The sequence below is a fragment of the Culex pipiens genome, chromosome 3, assembly GCF_016801865.2.
Source record: "Culex pipiens pallens isolate TS chromosome 3, TS_CPP_V2, whole genome shotgun sequence".
NCBI lineage: Eukaryota > Metazoa > Arthropoda > Insecta > Diptera > Culicidae > Culex > Culex pipiens.
Window position 1 is genome coordinate 122,149,920 of NC_068939.1, and position 25,204 is coordinate 122,175,123.

Genomic DNA, 25,204 nt, shown 5'->3' on the forward strand with positions numbered 1-25,204 from the left:
ATAAATATGGCGCTAAACGCGTGTTCTGATTGAATGTGATTGACCGCCATCTTGGTTGAAACTATAGAGAACTGATAAATTTCATTTAAATTTGACGAAAACACTAATTTATGCTGAATTTCTGGTATAATTACTATAGCGAATGATATTTATAAATAATTTGAACATTTTTTTCATAGAATTGCATCAAATATTTTTTAACTTTTAACACTATGATAACAAATAATGATTTTTTTATGAAGCGAGTTGATTTTTTGGCTCTATCTTCCCTACATTTATCAATAAAATTTCAACCGCAGCTGAATTTGAGCCATCATTTGCGAGAAATCAGCTTTCAAATTATTTTGATTACCTTCAATATCTTTTATTTATCATCGCCATTTCTGCAAACCATCTCCATTTTATCATTTGGCAAGACAAAAACTTATTCTTTGCCAAAATAAAACCTGTTTTGCATAAGACGTTTGAAGACGTATGAAATGTCATGTTTCCTTAACTCCTGACTAGGTTTTAACAAAGGTTTTATCAAGGCTTTGAGGATGTTGTTAGGATTCAGTTGCCAAAGCCTTGAACTCCTATGTAAAACCACTAAGTCGTAACAGAACCCCGATAAACCTCTGTTAAAACCTAAAAGGACCTCCGCAAAAGGTTGTAGAGCACATTCCAGAGCATTCTGAATATGAGTCCGGTTTTGATATATGTAGCATGAAACGTGGATTTGATAAATATCAAAATCCAAAAAAAATGTTTTCCCCATACAAATTTATATGGAAAATTGAATTGCTTTGCGCAAAGTGAGGACTAAACCAATCGGTCCCAAACTTTGGGGAGTTGTTTCGGGCCCCAAAAGGAACTGAAAAACTGCTGTGCTTTAAAATCGATTTTGATACTACACCCTAGTGGACATAGAGTTTTCCATAGCTTAATTTTGAAGAATTAGCTAGATACAGTAAACCAGTAAACTCAATCGGACCGTGTACGTACCGGTTGTTGAAACGGAATTCGTATACGATTCGAATTGAATTCCGATTGAGTTGACTTTTACTAGAAAGAGATGGCAAATCTAATGCGAACAAAACCGCAGCTGCCATGTAAACATACTTTGAATGTGTTGGTAAATCTTTGACTAGACAACAACATCGAATGAAGGAATGAAAGAGAAGAACGAAAAACGATTTTTTCGCGAGCCGAATGAATGTTTGGTAGTAGAATGAGAAGGAGGGAGAAGGGTTGGGGGCGAGAGCAGCCTCAGAAAGCTGTGCAATCCGTCACCCCCGAAGACCAACATTTGTTCCTGAAAGGCATTTCACCGACTCATCCCGGGTGGGACGAGAGACGGGGAGTGAGGGCAACTCCGAAAAGTTTGGAGTCCTCACGCCCTTCCTCTTGTTTGACAACCACAGCTTGCCCTACGAGAGGCAACTAGAGAGCCTGGAGCTTATTATCTAATAAGCTCCAGGCCCTCTAGAGGCAAATGTTCGGCGAGAAGGCAGCAGGCGACGCTTTGTTGTTGCAGACTCGTCCCGGGTGGGACGAGAGACGGGGAGTGAGGGCAACTCCGAAGAGTTGAGCAGTCCTCACTCCCTTTCTCAGAATATTCAAACGGTCCGGCCATCAAGAGGCAACAGTCGATGACGAGAAAGCGAAGCGCTCTTTTGTTTTAGCTCTGGTCCCTCTCTCTCTTGCTGCTCTGGTCCTCTTCTGCTGCTGTTGTTGTTCTGGTCTCCCTGCTTTGCTGCTGCTGGTCTGGCCGGTCCGACGTCTGAGACGTGAATGATGGTCTGAAAACTGGCGCAATTTCTTATAAATGTTTTCGGCTACTTTTTCGCGACCGACATCGGCCGCGGTGCTCGGGTGATTTTCCCTTCAAAATAGGTACTTGACATTCTAGTCCGTGTTTGGGAAGCGCTCATTTTGCTTGCAAAATCTTTGCATTTTGAAAACATTTTAAAACATTAGATTGTTTCATTAGTAAAACTATTTTGCCAACATTGAAAATTTAATAGCAAATTGCTGAATAATTTTCGAATCGAATGCAGCAGTAATCGTGCCGATTCGATTTTAGGGAAGAAGGTTATAAGCGTTTGACGGATTACGCAGTATTCCAGGGCCTTCGGCCTGGGTTTTTTGGAATGGCACCCCAGTACCTTCGCGTAAGACGTAGTCTACGTCAAAAACACAAATAATTGAAAAAAGGTTATTACTTGTTCATTTTTAGCTCTATTTACAAAATAATAACATTATTTAGCTTTTTCAAGGTAAGACACATAGGATCGCTTATTATTCACTGAGGACCTCCTAAAATGTATCACCTTTTCAAATTCAAACATATCCACAAATATCAAAACTCCACACTTCGAGTAGGACGGACCCACACTCACCATAATCAGTTGCCGGATATCCTTGACGAAGGTCGACGCAGTGAGAAAGCTGTTCACCGCCGAGAAGATTTTACCTTCCAACTTGGCTGGATTTTGCTTTGTTGTTGGCCTAATTGGTTACACGCACACACACACACGGGAAGATTTCTGTCTTCTTCGTCTTCGTTTTCTTCTTCTTCACTGATTGGGGTCTCACTGTTCCAGGATCCAGGACTTGGTGATGGGGGAGCAAGGGGGAGAAGCAGAAGGATCAACGCGCTCAACTCTGCGGCACTCGGGTGTGGCACTCGCGACGACGGCCTCTCATTGATATTCCGCCGAACTGGAAGGTGTGGGGGTGGGGGTCTATTATTGTAAAGTTTGTTCTTTTTATGATTTTTTACTCGCGCAAACAAGAGTGTTTTCCTTTTTTGTCGGGTTTTATTCAATTGAACAAATTTGGCGTTACCGCAATGGATTTGCTGATTTTTTAAATTTAGCTTTTGATCAGGTAAACAATTTGGCAGGAAGAAATTCGATTCAGTTTTAAAGCACTTCATCACTTTTATCCCATCAATGATGATACAACATGTTTTAACTTACGACTACAATTTGTATAAACAGATTTCAGATGACTTTCGAATTAAAAAAAATGATGTGGTTCTAAATATATCATAATACATACCCTGCAAAACGGATTCCAAGACAAACTGAAGAAATAATTCTTTCGCAGATGAACCATTATTAAACAGTTTAAAACAAATTAAACTTAAATTCACCGCACGTTCGTCTTTAAAAAAGGAATGAGAATCCGCATCTAAACAGTCTCAGAATCAGTAACAAACTAAAGTCACACAAAATAAGAACTCCAGTTATAACCTTGGAGCTTTGCGCGCCACGCGTCAAAGGAATATATAGGCTTCGTTTGCCATGCTTATGATCACTCAACGTGAGTCAACTTAAGCGTAACAATGCTAAAAAGTCTCAAGAGTAAACTGTATTTAAAAACGTTCCATTGAAAAGAGAAGTGTAATGCACTCTCAGGTTTTCTGGACTGGCATCTCTCAAGAATAAGTCCATTTATTATTGAAAAATAGTTCTTTTCAATTGTTACACTTGACTTTGAAACACACGTCGCACAAAACGATTTTTGTTCAAAACCCACCGAAGCATTCAAGCGAGGTCAACTTGACTTGACCAGTCAACTTACAAAAGTTTTTTAGACAAAAACAAGCCATTTTATGAATGGAGTTTGGTTTCTATGTCATACATAAGTTAATAGTAAAGAATTAAAAAAATTAAAACCTACTGACTTTCCGTAAATTGAGACCTAAAAATAGGACTACAGTTGGTTAATTTAAGACTGTTTTAAAACAACTTGTACACCCAAAGTTAAAGAACGAGGGGAAAGTCCTCCTGAAAAGAAACGTGAGGAAAGTACTATTTTGCGTGAGTAAAGACCTCTCGCGTGTTCATTCGTTCATTGACGAGTTCATCTTATTAAGTGGCTTATATGGACAAATGACCACCACTTAGTCACCGAACCATGGTGGCCTATACGGCAAAGGCACGATTCAATAAGCCGAAGGTCTTGGGTTCGAATCTCGGTACCGGTACTTTTTTTTTGAAAGATGAACTTTTTTGGAAAATGAACCCATGAGTAAAGTACTCAAGGCAATTTCGGGATTTAACCTCTCCGTCCGCACACAGTACCATTTTACTACCGAATCGTGCTCTTTATCCTCTCGTATGCCGATGCCCAGTTCTGGGTGTACATATGAGAATATTTACTTGCTTATTTAATTCATTATTTTAATTTGGTATTGATGCAAATTACGAAACTATTGAAATGTTAGATTAACACATCTGGAGTTTTTATTTGATAAGGTCCAATAAACCAAATTTCCAGTTTTTGCTTTTTGGGTGTTTTTGAAACCGCCTTGAGTCAGGGGTATTAAGAAACACCCAAAAAGCAAAACATGAAAACTTGGTATATTCACCCAAAGTTAAAGAACGAGGGGGATAGTCCTAACGAAAAGAAACGTGAGGAAAGTGCTATTTTTGTGAGAGTATATTCCTCTCGCGTGTTCATTCGTTCGTTGGAACAGTTCATCCTATTGAGTGGCTTATATGGACACATGACCGCCACTTAGTCACCGAACTATGGTGGCCCATACGGCAAAGGCACGGTTCAATATGCCGAAGATCTTGGGTTCGAGTCTCGGTACCGGTACTTTTTTTTTAAAGATGAACTTTTTTTGAAGGTTCATACCCATGAGTAATGGACTCTCGGTAATTTCGGGATTTATCCTCTCAGTCCGCACACAGTACCATTTTACTACCGGATCGTGCTCTTTATTCTCTCGTATGCCGATGCCCAGTTCTGGTTGATTGGACAATTCTAATCTAATCTAATCTAATCTAATCTAATCTAACACAAACGTAGCCAGTCCGATGAAAGCATGCTGGAAAGTCTTGTGATTAGATGACGCCCCAAGCACTTTTCTTGTCATTATTAATAATTGCAGTACATCCGAGAACACCCGAAAATGTAATACAAAAATTAAAGCGGCCAGCCCTACTACGTTGCGTTTACCGCAGAGAGGATTCTGAGAACGGATCACATTTCAGAGAATCTACAGGGGAGGAAGGATGCGTGGACATACCGTACCAAACGCTCCGATCAATAATTGCATTGTTGTTGTGTAGTGTGTGTGTGTGTGTGTGTGAAGTGTAGCATTTTATATATCATTTACAATTCTTACAATTTATCATTTAACAATTTACCTTCATACCTTGCTGAAATCTTTTAGAATATATCAAAATTAAATAAGAGAGGACGGAAAGTTATAGATAGTACCAGATTATTTAAGATTATTTTATAGTAGAAGATCGCAAAGACGTTTTGAATGTTTGATGAGAAAAACTGACACGGGGCGAGGAGAAGGGGGTCTATTTTTAAGAGATTTTCGTTAGATAGACAAGCAATAAGTAAAAATAAGAGGAAAAATTTTGAAAGAAATATTGAATTAATTCTTTGAAAAGGATACACTGCACAGCTTATGTTTACTTCCATCAGTGACATAGTTTGAGTTGGTTCTTTTTTCTTCCTTTTCACTTTTTTTTTCTCCGTCCAGCCGCTCATTTCTTTCCTTTTCACTCAATTTTTTAGCAAACCAAAAAAACGAGCGTAAAGCTGACGGCCGGCCGAGCTCCTGTCAAAGCCCATGCAGCAGCTGCAAAACGAAACATTCCTCCCTGCGGGAATGACAAAAAGCGCGAAGTTGGCCCTCACGTTGCAAACGCACTTTGCTGCAGGCCAGGTACAAAATCAAAACAATGCCGGCCAATGGTTTTGAAAAAAAAAACGTTCCTTTCTGCATAAACTTGTTTTAAAATTAATGAACTCCAATCACCCGCGGCGAAACGCGATTTTAGCTTTCTTTCGGACACTAAACCTCGTCCGGAGGGTCACAAAAACGGCTTGAAATTACAAAATAATACGGAGCTTCAAAACACCGAACTTCCACCTGGCAGTGCTGCCAACTCTCCCTCTTAAATTCTTAAATTCTTAAATTCTTAAATTCTTAAATTCTTAAATTCTTAAATTCTTAAATTCTTAAATTCTTAAATTCTTAAATTCTTAAATTCTTAAATTCTTAAATTCTTAAATTCTTAAATTCTTAAATTCTTAAATTCTTAAATTCTTAAATTCTTAAATTCTTAAATTCTTAAATTCTTAAATTCTTAAATTCTTAAATTCTTAAATTCTTAAATTCTTAAATTCTTAAATTCTTAAATTCTTAAATTCTTAAATTCTTAAATTCTTAAATTCTTAAATTCTTAAATTCTTAAATTCTTAAATTCTTAAATTCTTAAATTCTTAAATTCTTAAATTCTTAAATTCTTAAATTCTTAAATTCTTAAATTCTTAAATTCTTAAATTCTTAAATTCTTAAATTCTTAAATTCTTAAATTCTTAAATTCTTAAATTCTTAAATTCTTAAATTCTTAAATTCTTAAATTCTTAAATTCTTAAATTCTTAAATTCTTAAATTCTTAAATTCTTAAATTCTTAAATTCTTAAATTCTTAAATTCTTAAATTCTTAAATTCTTAAATTCTTAAATTCTTAAATTCTTAAATTCTTAAATTCTTAAATTCTTAAATTCTTAAATTCTTAAATTCTTAAATTCTTAAATTCTTAAATTCTTAAATTCTTAAATTCTTAAATTCTTAAATTCTTAAATTCTTAAATTCTTAAATTCTTAAATTCTTAAATTCTTAAATTCTTAAATTCTTAAATTCTTAAATTCTTAAATTCTTAAATTCTTAAATTCTTAAATTCTTAAATTCTTAAATTCTTAAATTCTTAAATTCTTAAATTCTTAAATTCTTAAATTCTTAAATTCTTAAATTCTTAAATTCTTAAATTCTTAAATTCTTAAATTCTTAAATTCTTAAATTCTTAAATTCTTAAATTCTTAAATTCTTAAATTCTTAAATTCTTAAATTCTTAAATTCTTAAATTCTTAAATTCTTAAATTCTTAAATTCTTAAATTCTTAAATTCTTAAATTCTTAAATTCTTAAATTCTTAAATTCTTAAATTCTTAAATTCTTAAATTCTTAAATTATTATTTTTTTTTTATAATTCGTAAATTCTTAAATTCTTAAATTCTTAAATTCTTAAATTCTTAAATTCTTAAATTCTTAAATTCTTAAATTCTTAAATTCTTAAATTCTTAAATTCTTAAATTCTTAAATTCTTAAATTCTTAAATTCTTAAATTCTTAAATTCTTAAATTCTTAAATTCTTAAATTCTTAAATTCTTAAATTCTTAAATTCTTAAATTCTTAAATTCTTAAATTCTTAAATTCTTAAATTCTTAAATTCTTAAATTCTTAAATTCTTAAATTCTTAAATTCTTAAATTCTTAAATTCTTAAATTCTTAAATTCTTAAATTCTTAAATTCTTAAATTCTTAAATTCTTATATTCTTAAATTCTTAAATTCTTAAATTCTTAAATTCTTAAATTCTTAAATTCTTAAATTCTTAAATTCTTAAATTCTTAAATTCTTAAATTCTTAAATTCTTAAATTCTTAAATTCTTAAATTCTTAAATTCTTAAATTCTTAAATTCTTAAATTCTTAAATTCTTAAATTCTTAAATTCTTAAATTCTTAAATTCTTAAATTCTTAAATTCTTAAATTCTTAAATTCTTAAATTCTTAAATTCTTAAATTCTTAAATTCTTAAATTCTTAAATTCTTAAATTCTTAAATTCTTAAATTCTTAAATTCTTAAATTCTTAAATTCTTAAATTCTTAAATTCTTAAATTCTTAAATTCTTAAATTCTTAAATTCTTAAATTCTTAAATTCTTAAATTCTTAAATTCTTAAATTCTTAAATTCTTAAATTCTTAAATTCTTAAATTCTTAAATTCTTAAATTCTTAAATTCTTAAATTCTTAAATTCTTAAATTCTTAAATTCTTAAATTCTTAAATTCTTAAATTCTTAAATTCTTAAATTCTTAAATTCTTAAATTCTTAAATTCTTAAATTCTTAAATTCTTAAATTCTTAAATTCTTAAATTCTTAAATTCTTAAATTCTTAAATTCTTAAATTCTTAAATTCTTAAATTCTTAAATTCTTAAATTCTTAAATTCTTAAATTCTTAAATTCTTAAATTCTTAAATTCTTAAATTCTTAAATTCTTAAATTCTTAAATTCTTAAATTCTTAAATTCTTAAATTCTTAAATTCTTAAATTCTTAAATTCTTAAATTCTTAAATTCTTAAATTCTTAAATTCTTAAATTCTTAAATTCTTAAATTCTTAAATTCTTAAATTCTTAAATTCTTAAATTCTTAAATTCTTAAATTCTTAAATTCTTAAATTCTTAAATTCTTAAATTCTTAAATTCTTAAATTCTTAAATTCTTAAATTCTTAAATTCTTAAATTCTTAAATTCTTAAATTCTTAAATTCTTAAATTCTTAAATTCTTAAATTCTTAAATTCTTAAATTCTTAAATTCTTAAATTCTTAAATTCTTAAATTCTTAAATTCTTAAATTCTTAAATTCTTAAATTCTTAAATTCTTAAATTCTTAAATTCTTAAATTCTTAAATTCTTAAATTCTTAAATTCTTAAATTCTTAAATTCTTAAATTCTTAAATTCTTAAATTCTTAAATTCTTAAATTCTTAAATTCTTAAATTCTTAAATTCTTAAATTCTTAAATTCTTAAATTCTTAAATTCTTAAATTCTTAAATTCTTAAATTCTTAAATTCTTAAATTCTTAAATTCTTAAATTCTTAAATTCTTAAATTCTTAAATTCTTAAATTCTTAAATTCTTAAATTCTTAAATTCTTAAATTCTTAAATTCTTAAATTCTTAAATTCTTAAATTCTTAAATTCTTAAATTCTTAAATTCTTAAATTCTTAAATTCTTAAATTCTTAAATTCTTAAATTCTTAAATTCTTAAATTCTTAAATTCTTAAATTCTTAAATTCTTAAATTCTTAAATTCTTAAATTCTTAAATTCTTAAATTCTTAAATTCTTAAATTCTTAAATTCTTAAATTCTTAAATTCTTAAATTCTTAAATTCTTAAATTCTTAAATTCTTAAATTCTTAAATTCTTAAATTCTTAAATTCTTAAATTCTTAAATTCTTAAATTCTTAAATTCTTAAATTCTTAAATTCTTAAATTCTTAAATTCTTAAATTCTTAAATTCTTAAATTCTTAAATTCTTAAATTCTTAAATTCTTAAATTCTTAAATTCTTAAATTCTTAAATTCTTAAATTCTTAAATTCTTAAATTCTTAAATTCTTAAATTCTTAAATTCTTAAATTCTTAAATTCTTAAATTCTTAAATTCTTAAATTCTTAAATTCTTAAATTCTTAAATTCTTAAATTCTTAAATTCTTAAATTCTTAAATTCTTAAATTCTTAAATTCTTAAATTCTTAAATTCTTAAATTCTTAAATTCTTAAATTCTTAAATTCTTAAATTCTTAAATTCTTAAATTCTTAAATTCTTAAATTCTTAAATTCTTAAATTCTTAAATTCTTAAATTCTTAAATTCTTAAATTCTTAAATTCTTAAATTCTTAAATTCTTAAATTCTTAAATTCTTAAATTCTTAAATTCTTAAATTCTTAAATTCTTAAATTCTTAAATTCTTAAATTCTTAAATTCTTAAATTCTTAAATTCTTAAATTCTTAAATTCTTAAATTCTTAAATTCTTAAATTCTTAAATTCTTAAATTCTTAAATTCTTAAATTCTTAAATTCTTAAATTCTTAAATTCTTAAATTCTTAAATTCTTAAATTCTTAAATTCTTAAATTCTTAAATTCTTAAATTCTTAAATTCTTAAATTCTTAAATTCTTAAATTCTTAAATTCTTAAATTCTTAAATTCTTAAATTCTTAAATTCTTAAATTCTTAAATTCTTAAATTCTTAAATTCTTAAATTCTTAAATTCTTAAATTCTTAAATTCTCAAATTCTTAAAATCTTAAATTCTTAAATTCTTAAATTCTTAAATTCTTAAATTCTTAAATTCTTAAATTCTCAAATTCTTAAATCTTAAATTCTTAAATTCTTAAATTCTTAAATTCTTAAATTCTTAAATTCTTAAATTCTCAAATTCTTAAAATCTTAAATTCTTAAATTCTTAAATTCTTAAATTCTTAAATTCTTAAATTCTTAAATTCTTAAATTCTTAAATTCTTAAATTCTTAAATTCTTAAATTCTTAAATTCTTAAATTCTTAAATTCTTAAATTCTTAAATTCTTAAATTCTTAAATTCTTAAATTCTTAAATTCTTAAATTCTTAAATTCTTAAATTCTTAAATTCTTAAATTCTTAAATTCTTAAATTCTTAAATTCTTAAATTCTTAAATTCTTAAATTCTTAAATTCTTAAATTCTTAAATTCTTAAATTCTTAAATTCTTAAATTCTTAAATTCTTAAATTCTTAAATTCTTAAATTCTTAAATTCTTAAATTCTTAAATTCTTAAATTCTTAAATTCTTAAATTCTTAAATTCTTAAATTCTTAAATTCTTAAATTCTTAAATTCTTAAATTCTTAAATTCTTAAATTCTTAAATTCTTAAATTCTTAAATTCTTAAATTCTTAAATTCTTAAATTCTTAAATTCTTAAATTCTTAAATTCTTAAATTCTTAAATTCTTAAATTCTTAAATTCTTAAATTCTTAAATTCTTAAATTCTTAAATTCTTAAATTCTTAAATTCTTAAATTCTTAAATTCTTAAATTCTTAAATTCTTAAATTCTTAAATTATTAAATTCTTAAATTCTTAAATTCTTAAATTCTTAAATTCTTAAATTCTTAAATTCTTAAATTCTTAAATTCTTAAATTCTTAAATTCTTAAATTCTTAAATTCTTAAATTCTTAAATTCTTAATTCTTAAATTCTTAAATTCTTAAATTCTTAAATTCTTAAATTCTTAAATTCTTAAATTCTTAAATTCTTAAATTCTTAAATTCTTAAATTCTTAAATTCTTAAATTCTTAAATTCTTAAATTCTTAAATCTTAAATTCTTAAATTCTTAAATTCTTAAATTCTTAAATTCTTAAATTCTTAAATTCTTAAATTCTTAAATTCTTAAATTCTTAAATTCTTAAATTCTAAAATTCTTAAATTCTTAAATTCTTAAATTCTTAAATTCTTAAATTCTTAAATTCTTAAATTCTTAAATTCTTAAATTCTTAAATTCTTAAATTCTTAAATTCTTAAATTCTTAAATTCTTAAATTCTTAAATTCTTAAATTCTTAAATTCTTAAATTCTTAAATTCTTAAATTCTTAAATTCTTAAATTCTTAAATTCTTAAATTCTTAAATTCTTAAATTCTTAAATTCTTAAATTCTTAAATTCTTAATTCTTAAATTCTTAAATTCTTAAATTCTTAAATTCTTAAATTCTTAAATTCTTAAATTCTTAAATTCTTAAATTCTTAAATTCTTAAATTCCTTAAATTCTTAAATTCTTAAATTCTTAAATTCTTAAATTCTTAAATTCTTAAATTCTTAAATTCTTAAATTCTTAAATTCTTAAATTCTTAAATTCTTAAATTCTTAAATTCTTAAATTCTTAAATTCTTAAATCTTAAATTCTTAAATTCTTAAATTCTTAAATTCTTAAATTCTTAAATTCTTAAATTCTTAAATTCTTAAATTCTTAAATTCTTAAATTCTTAAATTCTTAAATTCTTAAATTCTTAAATTCTTAAATTCTTAAATTCTTAAATTCTTAAATTCTTAAATTCTTAAATTCTTAAATTCTTAAATTCTTAAATTCTTAAATTCTTAAATTCTTAAATTCTTAAATTCTTAAATTCTTAAATTCTTAATCTTAAATTCTTAAATTCTTAAATTCTTAAATTCTTAAATTCTTAAATTCTTAAATTCTTAAATTCTTAAATTCTTAAATTCTTAAATTCTAAATTCTTAAATTCTTAAATTCTTAAATTCTAAATTCTTAAATTCTTAAATTCTTAAATTCTTAAATTCTTAAATTCTTAAATTCTTAAATTCTTAAATTCTTAAATTCTTAAATTCTTAAATTCTTAAATTCTTAAATTCTTAAATTCTTAAATTCTTAAATTCTTAAATTCTTAAATTCTTAATTCTTAAATTCTTAAATTCTTAAATTCTTAAATTCTTAAATTCTTAAATTCTTAAATTCTTAAATTCTTAAATTCTTAAATTCTTAAATTCTTAAATTCTTAATTCTTAAATTCTTAAATTCTTAAATTCTAAATTCTTAAATTCTTAAATTCTTAAATTCTTAAATTCTTAAATTCTTAAATTCTTAAATTCTTAAATTCTTAAATTCTTAAATTCTTAAATTCTTAAATTCTTAATTCTTAAATTCTTAAATTCTTAAATTCTTAAATTCTTAAATTCTTAAATTCTTAAATTCTTAAATTCTTAAATTCTTAAATTCTTAAATTCTTAAATTCTTAAATTCTTAAATTCTTAAATTCTTAAATTCTTAAATTCTTAAATTCTTAAATTCTTAAATTCTTAAATTCTTAAATTCTTAAATTCTTAAATTCTTAAATTCTTAAATTCTTAAATTCTTAAATTCTTAAATTCTTAAATTCTTAAATTCTTAAATTCTTAAATTCTTAAATTCTTAAATTCTTAAATTCTTAAATTCTTAAATTCTTAAATTCTTAAATTCTTAAATTCTTAAATTCTTAAATTCTTAAATTCTTAAATTCTTAAATTCTTAAATTCTTAAATTCTTAAATTCTTAAATTCTTAAATTCTTAAATTCTTAAATTCTTAAATTCTTAAATTCTTAAATTCTTAAATTCTTAAATTCTTAAATTCTTAAATTCTTAAATTCTTAAATTCTTAAATTCTTAAATTCTTAAATTCTTAAATTCTTAAATTCTTAAATTCTTAAATTCTTAAATTCTTAAATTCTTAAATTCTTAAATTCTTAAATTCTTAAATTCTTAAATTCTTAAATTCTTAAATTCTTAAATTCTTAAATTCTTAAATTCTTAAATTCTTAAATTCTTAAATTCTTAAATTCTTAAATTCTTAAATTCTTAAATTCTTAAATTCTTAAATTCTTAAATTCTTAAATTCTTAAATTCTTAAATTCTTAAATTCTTAAATTCTTAAATTCTTAAATTCTTAAATTCTTAAATTCTTAAATTCTTAAATTCTTAAATTCTTAAATTCTTAAATTCTTAAATTCTTAAATTCTTAAATTCTTAAATTCTTAAATTCTTAAATTCTTAAATTCTTAAATTCTTAAATTCTTAAATTCTTAAATTCTTAAATTCTTAAATTCTTAAATTCTTAAATTCTTAAATTCTTAAATTCTTAAATTCTTAAATTCTTAAATTCTTAAATTCTTAAATTCTTAAATTCTTAAATTCTTAAATTCTTAAATTCTTAAATTCTTAAATTTTTAAATTCCTAAATTCTTAAATTCTTAAATTCTTAAATTCTTAAATTCTTAAATTCTTAAATTCTTAAATTCTTAAATTCTTAAATTCTTAAATTCTTAAATTCTTAAATTCTTAAATTCTTAAATTCTTAAATTCTTAAATTCTTAAATTCTTAAATTCTTAAATTCTTAAATTCTTAAATTCTTAAATTCTTAAATTCTTAAATTCTTAAATTCTTAAATTCTTAAATTCTTAAATTCTTAAATTCTTAAATTCTTAAATTCTTAAATTCTTAAATTCTTAAATTCTTAAATTCTTAAATTCTTAAATTCTTAAATTCTCAAATTCTTAAATTATTATTTTTTTTTATAATTCGTAAATTCTTAAATTCTTAAATTCTTAAATTCTTAAATTCTTAAATTCTTAAATTCTTAAATTCTTAAATTCTTAAATTCTTAAATTCTTAAATTCTTAAATTCTTAAATTCTTAAATTCTTAAATTCTTAAATTCTTAAATTCTTAAATTCTTAAATTCTTAAATTCTTAAATTCTTAAATTCTTAAATTCTTAAATTCTTAAATTCTTAAATTCTTAAATTCTTAAATTCTTAAATTCTTAAATTCTTAAATTCTTAAATTCTTAAATTCTTAAATTCTTAAATTCTTAAATTCTTAAATTCTTAAATTCTTAAATTCTTAAATTCTTAAATTCTTAAATTCTTAAATTCTTAAATTCTTAAATTCTTAAATTCTTAAATTCTTAAATTCTTAAATTCTTAAATTCTTAAATTCTTAAATTCTTAAATTCTTAAATTCTTAAATTCTTAAATTCTTAAATTCTTAAATTCTTAAATTCTTAAATTCTTAAATTCTTAAATTCTTAAATTCTTAAATTCTTAAATTCTTAAATTCTTAAATTCTTAAATTCTTAAATTCTTAAATTCTTAAATTCTTAAATTCTTAAATTCTTAAATTCTTAAATTCTTAAATTCTTAAATTCTTAAATTCTTAAATTCTTAAATTCTTAAATTCTTAAATTCTTAAATTCTTAAATTCTTAAATTCTTAAATTCTTAAATTCTTAAATTCTTAAATTCTTAAATTCTTAAATTCTTAAATTCTTAAATTCTTAAATTCTTAAATTCTTAAATTCTTAAATTCTTAAATTCTTAAATTCTTAAATTCTTAAATTCTTAAATTCTTAAATTCTTAAATTCTTAAATTCTTAAATTCTTAAATTCTTAAATTCTTAAATTCTTAAATTCTTAAATTCTTAAATTCTTAAATTCTTAAATTCTTAAATTCTTAAATTCTTAAATTCTTAAATTCTTAAATTCTTAAATTCTTAAATTCTTAAATTCTTAAATTCTTAAATTCTTAAATTCTTAAATTCTTAAATTCTTAAATTCTTAAATTCTTAAATTCTTAAATTCTTAAATTCTTAAATTCTTAAATTCTTAAATTCTTAAATTCTTAAATTCTTAAATTCTTAAATTCTTAAATTCTTAAATTCTTAAATTCTTAAATTCTTAAATTCTTAAATTCTTAAATTCTTAAATTCTTAAATTCTTAAATTCTTAAATTCTTAAATTCTTAAATTCTTAAATTCTTAAATTCTTAAATTCTTAAATTCTTAAATTCTTAAATTCTTAAATTCTTAAATTCTTAAATTCTTAAATTCTTAAATTCTTAAATTCTTAAATTCTTAAATTCTTAAATTCTTAAATTCTTAAATTCTTAAATTCTTAAATTCTTAAATTCTTAAATTCTTAAATTCTTAAATTCTTAAATTCTTAAATTCTTAAATTCTTAAATTCTTAAATTCTTAAATTCTTAAATTCTTAAATTCTTAAATTCTTAAATTCTTAAATTCTTAAATTCTTAAATTCTTAAATTCTTAAATTCTTAAATTCTTAAATTCTTAAATTCTTAAATTCTTAAATTCTTAAATTCTTAAATTCTTAAATTCTTAAATTCTTAAATTCTTAAATTCTTAAATTCTTAAATTCTTAAATTCTTAAATTCTTAAATTCTTAAATTCTTAAATTCTTAAATTCTTAAATTCTTAAATTCTTAAATTCTTAAATTCTTAAATTCTTAAATTCTTAAATTCTTAAATTCTTAAATTCTTAAATTCTTAAATTCTTAAATTCTTAAATTCTTAAATTCTTAAATTCTTAAATTCTTAAATTCTTAAATTCTTAAATTCTTAAATTCTTAAATTCTTAAATTCTTAAATTCTTAAATTCTTAAATTCTTAAATTCTTAAATTCTTAAATTCTTAAATTCTTAAATTCTTAAATTCTTAAATTCTTAAATTCTTAAATTCTTAAATTCTTAAATTCTTAAATTCTTAAATTCTTAAATTCTTAAATTCTTAAATTCTTAAATTCTTAAATTCTTAAATTCTTAAATTCTTAAATTCTTAAATTCTTAAATTCTTAAATTCTTAAATTCTTAAATTCTTAAATTCTTAAATTCTTAAATTCTTAAATTCTTAAATTCTTAAATTCTTAAATTCTTAAATTCTTAAATTCTTAAATTCTTAAATTCTTAAATTCTTAAATTCTTAAATTCTTAAATTCTTAAATTCTTAAATTCTTAAATTCTTAAATTCTTAAATTCTTAAATTCTTAAATTCTTAAATTCTTAAATTCTTAAATTCTTAAATTCTTAAATTCTTAAATTCTTAAATTCTTAAATTCTTAAATTCTTAAATTCTTAAATTCTTAAATTCTTAAATTCTTAAATTCTTAAATTCTTAAATTCTTAAATTCTTAAATTCTTAAATTCTTAAATTCTTAAATTCTTAAATTCTTAAATTCTTAAATTCTTAAATTCTTAAATTCTTAAATTCTTAAATTCTTAAATTCTTAAATTCTTAAATTCTTAAATTCTTTAATTTTTTAATTCTTTAATTCTTTAATTCTTTAATTCTTTAATTCTTTAATTCTTTAATTCTTAATTCTTTAATTCTTTAATTCTTTAATTCTTTAATTCTTTAATTCTTTAATTCTTTAATTCTTTAATTCTTTAATTCTTTAATTCTTTAATTCTTTAATTCTTTAATTCTTTAATTCTTTAATTCTTTAATTCTTTAATTCTTTAATTCTTTAATTCTTTAATTCTTTAATTCTTTAATTCTTTAATTCTTTAATTCTTTAATTCTTTAATTCTTTAATTCTTTAATTCTTTAATTCTTTAATTCTTTAATTCTTTAATTCTTTAATTCTTTAATTCTTTAATTCTTTAATTCTTTAATTCTTTAATTCTTTAATTCTTTAATTCTTTAATTCTTTAATTCTTTAATTCTTTAATTCTTTAATTCTTTAATTCTTTAATTCTTTAATTCTTTAATTCTTTAATTCTTTAATTCTTTAATTCTTTAATTCTTTAATTCTTTAATTCTTTAATTCTTTAATTCTTTAATTCTTTAATTCTTTAATTCTTTTTTTTTTTTTTTTTGAATTAAATATACTTTATTGAATCTTTCTTATAATAATTACATTTGGTTTACATAATAAGTGGTCAGCTGTGGCTCTTCAGCTTTAGTTTGCTTTTCGTGATTTAAACACTGTTCATTTTCTTAACTTTAAAAGTATATGATTTATCATTTTTGTAACACTAGGTACAATGAGGAAAAAAAAATGTTAAGAAAACATAACCTAACCTAAAACTAACTTAAACTTACAATAAACTAAACCAATCCTTGAATCAAGGGGTATTCAGATATAGCACATTTTTCCCTGAATTTCAAACATTTTTCTTGAATCTTCTGATCCAACATTTTTACTTCTGCTAATTCATGAACCTCACTTGATCTTGTCCAGCCAGGAACATTCAAAACCATTTTGAGTACCTTGTTTTGGACACGCTGGAGCTTCAATTTATGAGTTCTAGCGCAACACTCCCAAACAGGTACTGCATACTCAATAACGGGGTAAATTATTTGTTTGTAAACTGCTAGCTTATTTTTCAAAGATAGCTTTGATTTTCTGTTAATCAAAGGATACAAACACCTGATGAGAATGCTGCACTTGTTCAATATTTTGTCAACATGCTGTCGAAACAAAAGTTTCGAGTCAAGTATGAGACCTAAATAGACAACTTCTTTTGACCAGGGTATCGAAACATCATTCATTTTAATCAAAACATCATCCTTTGGGACAAATCGGGCCGATTTGGAAAGTGGAAAAATGATGGTTTGAGTTTTGGCTGCATTTATGCGAATTTTCCAGTCGCCAAAGTATTCGGAAAGAACGTCAAGACCCTTTTGAAGACGGCCAACTAAATATCTGGTTATTTTACCCTTATAAATAACAGCAGTGTCATCAGCAAAAAGTGACAACACACCATTACCAGGAAGAGTAGGCAAATCAGATGTAAAAATATTATACAGAAGTGGGCCAAGAATACTTCCTTGGGGAACCCCAGCATCAATGTTGAATAATCCAGAAGCAATCCCATTCAGAAAAACCTTGAACGATCTCTCCGAAAGATAATGCTGGATAATTTTGATAAGATACATTGGAAAACCGTATAAATACAGTTTATGTATCAAACCATCATGCCAAACATTGTCAAAAGCCTTCTCAACATCCAACAAAGCCATAGCAGTTGATTTAGACTCAAGCTTGTTCTGCTTGATGATTTTAGTAACTCTCGTAAGCTGATGAGCAGTATTATGACCCTTTCGGAAGCCAAACTGCTCATTCAAAATTATATTATTATCGTTGGTAAAATCCAAAAGCCTTGAATAGATGACCTTCTCAAAGAGTTTGGACAGACTACTCAAAAGACTAATGGGACGATAACTTGTTGGCGATGTTGGATCTTTTTGAGGCTTCAAAATTGGTATGACTTTGCCCAGTTTCCAATTGGTAGGGAAGTAACCAAGTTGCAAACATTTATTGAAAATATTGGCTAGATGTTGAAAGAACTGATCACTCTGTTTTTTCAACACCAGATTAAAAATGTTATCAAAGCCAGGAGCTTTCATATTTTTCATTTGTTTTACTGCAACTTTGACTTCCTCACCAGAAACATGGGAATCTGCAGGAAATTCAAAGGTAGAGTCATTGATTGTTGAAATACTATTGGCAACTGATGTTTCTTTACGGCTGGTCATGGAAGCGCCAAGATTATGTGAACTAACAAAATGAAGCCCAAGTGCATTTGCCTTTTCCTCGGATGTAATCAAAGGAGAATCCTCAACAATAAGAGGAGGAATAGGCTTTGGTTTGTTTTTAAGAACTTTTGAAAGTTTCCAAAATGGTTTTGAATAATTCCCAAGCTGGCTTACATGTTTTGAAAATTCTTGATTTCTGATATTGTCAAGTCGGTCTTGTATGATTTTGTTCAAATTGTTCACAGAAATCTTTTTGTCATAGTCCCCAGTCCGTTGATATTGTCTCCTATAAACATTCCTAAGTCTAATCAAGTGTTTAGTATCTACGTCAATATCAGTTACCTTAAAATTAACAGGAACCTCCCGAACGTTGGCAGCCTCTGCTTGGCTGATAGCCTGCTGGATCACCTCCAGCGAACGATCAATATCGGCAGAAGTTTCCGGGTGTTGATCATAGTCGATGTTGCTGTCGACCACTTGCTGAAACTGCTGCCAGTCAACGTTGTGGTAATCTTTCCGGGTTGGTTGCCGCTGCGGAGTAACGGAAGCTCCAACCTCCACAACCACCGGATAGTGATCAGAACTCAACTCTTCAAACACCTCAGGATGAGCCACGTTCTCAGCCATATTGGTAATGAAGAAGTCGATGATTGAGTGATTCCCAGACCGGGCCACCCTCGTTGGACGATCTGGACTCACAACGTTGTAGTATCCGTTTTGCAGATCGTTGTGCAGAATCACTCCGTTCCGATTCCTCCTGCTGTTGCCCCAAACTTCATGCTTCGCGTTGAGGTCACCAGCGATGATGTACTTTGCGCTCCGCCGTGTCAGCTTCTGGATATCGCTCTTCAGTTTTTCTGCTGAACCATCTCTGGCATTCACCTGACGTGGGCAGTATGCAGCAATGAAGAGTACTGGGCCAACCGAAGTGGGAATTTCCACCCCAACGGCCTCGATGATGTCCAGCTTAAAGTGTGGCAGCCGGCGTGGCTTGAGATCACGATGAACAGCGACAAGCACACCTCCTCCTCCAGAGGTGGTCCTATCGAGCTGCGTCGCGATCTTGTAGTTTTGCAGATAAACTTTTTCACCGGGCTTCAGATGAGTTTCCGTGATGGCAGCTACGTCGATCTCCTTCTCGCGAAGAAAATCCACCAGCTCTAAATTCTTCCTCCTAATGGAGCAAGCGTTCCAATTCAGCAGCTTGAGGGACCTACGATCCATACTGGATGACGAACGAGGTCAGCACTTCAATCTGCTGGGTCTTGGTTTTGCATCCACGCAGTGCAGCGGACATCTGTTTGAAAATATTGAGGAGTTCGGTTGAGGTGTAAAGATCATTACCGTTTTCCTCAACTGCTAGTTCTTGGGTTGGTCTTGGCTCCTGGCTGAAGCCCGGTGGTGGCGGTCTCGGTTCCTGGCTGGAACCCGGCCGTGGATGATTCATCTCAGCTCTCTTCCTGGGATCCAACGGCAACGGTGCCAAGTTCGGGACCTGGCGTCGCGGTTGAAGAGGTGGAAAATTTTGCTCCAGCAGGGCTGGAGGAGTTCTACGACGCTGAGGCTGATTCTTCGTCGATGCTTGCTGCCGAATTTTCACGAACTCAGCTCTCTTGGGGCACTTTCGGTCGGTTGACGAGTGCTCACCGTTGCAGTTGAGGCACTTCACCAGCGAATCTTGGATGCACTGGGATGTGATGTGCGCATCGGTACCACATTTGGCGCAACGACGCTTCAGGTGGCAGTTCTTACCTCCGTGCCCGAAACCCAGGCAGTTGAAGCATTGTGTGACGTCACGATGCACTGGTCGGTATCGCTCCCACGACACGATAATGTTGAAAACCGCTCGAATTGCCTTCAGCTCAGGAAGCGTCGTCGATCCCTTAGCCAAATGCAGCAGGTAGAGCTGGTCACGGTACTTGATGTCTTTGTTGCGTCGGCTCATTTTGTGCACGGCCAACACATCCAGTTTCAAAACTTTTAGCTCGGCAGCTAATTCCTCCACTGGCATGTCGTACAGACCTCTGACGACGATTTTGTACGGCTTATCCATGGCGACATCATGGGTAAAGTACTCCGCCTCGTTTTCGGTCAAGTAATCCTTTACCAGTTGATAGTGCTGCCTGGATTGCACCAGTACCTTAAATCCGTCCTGACACAGACGAATGTTGCCTTGGACTTTCCCAGAATTGATGAGTTCAACCAGCCCCGCTCGAAAGTCGATCGTTGCTGCTGATTGCCGCACATGAAAAGGAGGCAGTTTCTCCTTTCGCTGTTTCACTTCATTCTCCTTTGCTTCCGCTACCTGGTCCTCGTCAGGCAGTCCAGCAAACTTGTTGTTCTTCAATAGCTGCTCCTCGTGCGACGAAGAGTTCTCCTCCTCCTCATCCATCGGTACAGTACCGTCGCTCTTTTTCGTCTTTTTGCTGTTCGATGTCACTTCCAAAAGCACCTTCCTCTTGGAAATCCCCGGTTTTTGGCCATCAGTCGAGGCCTCAACCTTCCTTTTGGAAATTCCCACTTTTTTGCCTGCTTGAGCCGCAGGTAGGGCAATATTGCCGGCGTTTTGCGCCGGGACGCGACGAGTCATGTTGATTCAGACAATCTTCACCAACGAATGCTCGGATAACAATGACCTTAAATTCTTTAATTCTTTAATTCTTTAATTCTTTAATTCTTTAATTCTTTAATTCTTTAATTCTTTAATTCTTTAATTCTTTAATTCTTTAATTCTTTAATTCTTTAATTCTTTAATTCTTTAATTCTTTAATTCTTTAATTCTTTAATTCTTTAATTCTTTAATTCTTTAATTCTTTAATTCTTTAATTCTTTAATTCTTTAATTCTTTAATTCTTTAATTCTTTAATTCTTTAATTCTTTAATTCTTTAATTCTTTAATTCTTTAATTCTTTAATTCTTTAATTCTTTCAACTCTGGTTGATTGGACAATTTAAAAAAAAAACTCCAGACATTTAATCCAAAGTTTCACCCTTTCAAAATGTTACTCTCGATTCTAAAAAAATGTATTATTTTTATAGAAAAGAGCAGAAACGTTTATCGCCTTGAGGATATTAAAAAACACTCAAAAAACAAAAACTGAGAATTTGATTTATTTTATTAAAAAAAAACTCCAGAATTGAACTTTTTTCCTTGGAAATCAAAAAACCTCATCGAGAAATTTAAAGTAAGATGTGAGCCTTTAACATGTAGTGAAACTTTCACAGCTGTTATGGAAAACTTCACAGCAGCTTGATAGAAAGTTCAACTTCGTGTTGCACTTTTATTTCTCGATAGAAATAGCGTGTATTCTTCTTTTAGTTTTTTCAAAATGCTCGTTTGATTTCCAACAAGTATGTCTATGACACCTTTGTAGTGCAATTAAAGGGGTTTTGAGATACAGGAATATTTTAATACATTGAATTTTTCCATAAACGCCCTTGTCAAATGTTATTCTAGAGAGTAAACGGAACATGCAATTTTCGATTTCATAATTTATTTGTGCTGATGAAAATGAATAAATAAATATAATGATTCAACTTACGAATTTCGGCGGTTTACTAATGTGCAGTTCTCTACGAAATCGGTCTTTTTTCTTAAATTTAAATTTTTGTATTTTTTTTGGTGAAGTTATAAAAAAGAAAAAAGTAATATTTTCATTTTTTTTAAACCAAGACTAACATTTCATAAGGGCCAAACATTCAATATTACGCACTTTTAAAATGTTAGTATAACATATTTTTTTCGAAAAGATCGGAAAATTTCACGATTGTTTCATATTTCAACATTGAAAACCGGACCATTAGTTGCTTAGATATCGACATTAGAAAATGGTGTGTTGTTTGGGTGGGACTTAGAAAATATCAATTTTCCTGTTTTTTTAAACCTTTGCTTGGCAATATCTCAGCAACGAAGGGTCGTTTCAAAACGAAACTATTGGCACTACGCCCCCCGGGGCATGGCCTTCCTCTAACGTGGGATTTCTGCTCCAGCGCCTCTGACGAGACAGGAGAAACCGGGACCGACGTTTTACTTCACCATCCGATAGAAGCTCAGTGGATAAGGCGGGAATCGAACCCGCGTCTCATAGCATCATCGGGATCGGCAGCCGAAGCCGCTACCCCTGCGCCACGAGACCCACGAGGGTCGTTTCAACAAAGTTTAAAAATGCACAATATAGAGAATTTTCTTAGCTTTTCAAAAATATTTTTTTCAAAGGTGGGAAAACATGTACACTAATTTAAAAAAATGAAAAACTGCGACTATTTTCAAAAAAGTCACCCAAAAATGGATTTAACTTGAAAACGGTGCACTTTATCAAAATTTCACTTAAGTACTTTTTGATTGCAAATTTGATTTTACATCGAAAAATGAAACTGAAAAATCAGTATTGATTTAAAAATTCATAACTCGGTCAAAGATTTTTTGCACAACCTGAAAATTTCTGAAAAGTTGGCCCTCTAAAACATATCAAAAAATAAAAAAAAAAATTAGCGTTTTTTTGCAAATCAAGTTTTAGTGACAAAAAGTTAAATAAAAAATCACCAAAACTTTTTTTACCGTGTATAATTTTTGTTCAGTGTACAGATACAGATTTTTGAATTTTCATTCATCATTTTTGTATGGCCAGCTGCCAAATTTGTATGGAAAATTATATGGACAAACTAATGATGCAGAATGGCTTCTTTGGGCATACCGAAGGCACCAAAAAAGTTTCAGTCGGATTAAAAAATACAAAAAAAAATCGAATGACCGAAATCTGAGAGAACTGCTCTAATTTTAAAAGCTGAGCAATTCTCTACGAAATCGGTCTTTTTTCTTCAATTTTAATTTTTGTATTTTTTAATCCGGCTGAAACTTTTTTGGTGCCTTCGGTATGCCCAAAGAAGCCATTTTGCATCATTAGTTTGTCCATATAATTTTCCATACAAATTCGGCAGCTGTCCATACAAAAATGATGTATGAAAATTCAAAAATCTGTATCTTTTGAAGGAATTTTTTGATCGATTTGGTGTCTTCGGCAAAGTTGTAGGTATGGATACGGACTACACTGGAAAAAATAATACACGGTAAAAAAAAATTTGGTGATTTTTTTATTTAACTTTTTATCACTAAAACTTGATTTACAAAAAAACACTATTTTTATTTTTTTTTATTTTTTGATATGTTTTAGAAGACATAAAATGCCAACTTTTCAGAAATTTCCAGGTTGTGCAAAAAATCACTGACCGAGTTATGAATTTTTTAATCAATACTGATTTTTTCAAAAAATCGAAATTTTGGTCGTAAAAATTTTTCAACTTCATTTTTCGATGTAAAATCAAATTTGCAATCAAAAAGTACTTTACTAAAATTTTGATAAAGTGCACCGTTTTCAAGTTATAGCCATATTTAAGTGACTTTTTTGAAAATAGTCGCAGTTTTTCATTTTTTTAAATTAGTGCACATGTTTGCCCAGTTTCGAAAAAAATATTTTTGAAAAGCTGAGAAAATTCTCTATATTTTGCTTATTCGGACTATGTTGATACGACCTTTAGTTGCTGAGATATTGCAATGCAAAGGTTTAAAAACAGGAAAATTGATGTTTTCTAAGTTTCACCCAAACAACCCACCATTTTCTATCGTCAATATCTCAGCAACTAATGGTCCGATTTTCAATGTTAATATATGAAACAATTGTGAAATTTTCCGATCTTTTCGAAAAAAATATTTTTGGAATTTTCAAATCAAGACAAACATTTTAAAAGGGCGTAATATTGAATGTTTGGCCTTTGTGAAATGTTAGTCTTGATTTGAAAATTCCAAAAATATTTTTTTCGAAGAGATCGGAAAATTTCACAAATGTTTCATATATTAACATTGAAAATCGGACCATTAGTTGCTGAGATATTGACGATAGAAAATGGTGGGTTGTTTGGGTGAAACTTAGAAAACATCAATTTTCCTGTTTTTAAACCTTTGCATTGCAATATCTCAGCAACTAAAGGTCGTATCAACAAAGTCCAAATAAGCAAAATATAGAGAATTTTCTCAGCTTTTCAAAAATATTTTTTTCAAAACTGGGCAAACATGTGCACTAATTTAAAAAAATGAAAAACTGCGACTATTTTCAAAAAAGTCACTTAAATATGGCTATAACTTGAAAACGGTGCACTTTATCAAAATTTCAGTAAAGTACTTTTTGATTGCAAATTTGATTTTACATCGAAAAATGAAGTTGAAAAATTTTTACGACCAAAATTTCGATTTTTTGAAAAAATCAGTATTGATTAAAAAATGCATAACTCGGTCAGTGATTTTTTGCACAACCTGGAAATTTCTGAAAAGTTGGCATTTTATGCCTTCTAAAACATATCAAAAAATAAAAAAAATTAAAAATAGTGTTTTTTTGTAAATCAAGTTTTAGTGATAAAAAGTTAAATAAAAAAATCACCAAATTTTTTTTACCGTGTATTATTTTTTTCCAGTGTAGTCCGTATCCATACCTACAACTTTGCCGAAGACACCAAATCGATCAAAAAATTCCTTCAAAAGATACAGATTTTTGAATTTTCATACATCATTTTTGTATGGACAGCTGCCGAATTTGTATGGAAAATTATATGGACAAACTAATGATGCAAAATGGCTTCTTTGGGCATACCGAAGGCACCAAAAAAGTTTCAGTCGGATTAAAAAATACAAAAAAAATCGAATGACCGAAATCTGAGAGAACTGCTCTAATTTTAAAAGCTATCTTTTCTCATTTTTTTGTAATCATCGCTATAATT

General features: G+C 27.0%; 1 protein-coding gene across 6 annotated transcripts in view; it reads right to left on the reverse strand.

The window, feature by feature from the left end:
• LOC120413053 (uncharacterized) overlaps positions 1–25,204 on the reverse strand; it is a 66,804-nt gene that overhangs the window by 12,410 nt on the left and 29,190 nt on the right. For 4 of the 6 annotated variants that reach the window (XM_039573754.2, XM_039573751.2, XM_039573752.2 and 1 more), the window contains exon 2: positions 2,382–2,703. In XM_039573754.2, coding sequence (XP_039429688.1) covers positions 2,382–2,384 — 3 coding nt within the window. In that variant the 5' untranslated portion in view covers positions 2,385–2,703. Of the gene's footprint in view, positions 1–2,381; positions 2,806–3,045; positions 3,118–25,204 lie in introns of those variants that run through there. The other 2 variants (XM_039573750.2, XM_039573753.2) reach the window with 2 other exon arrangements.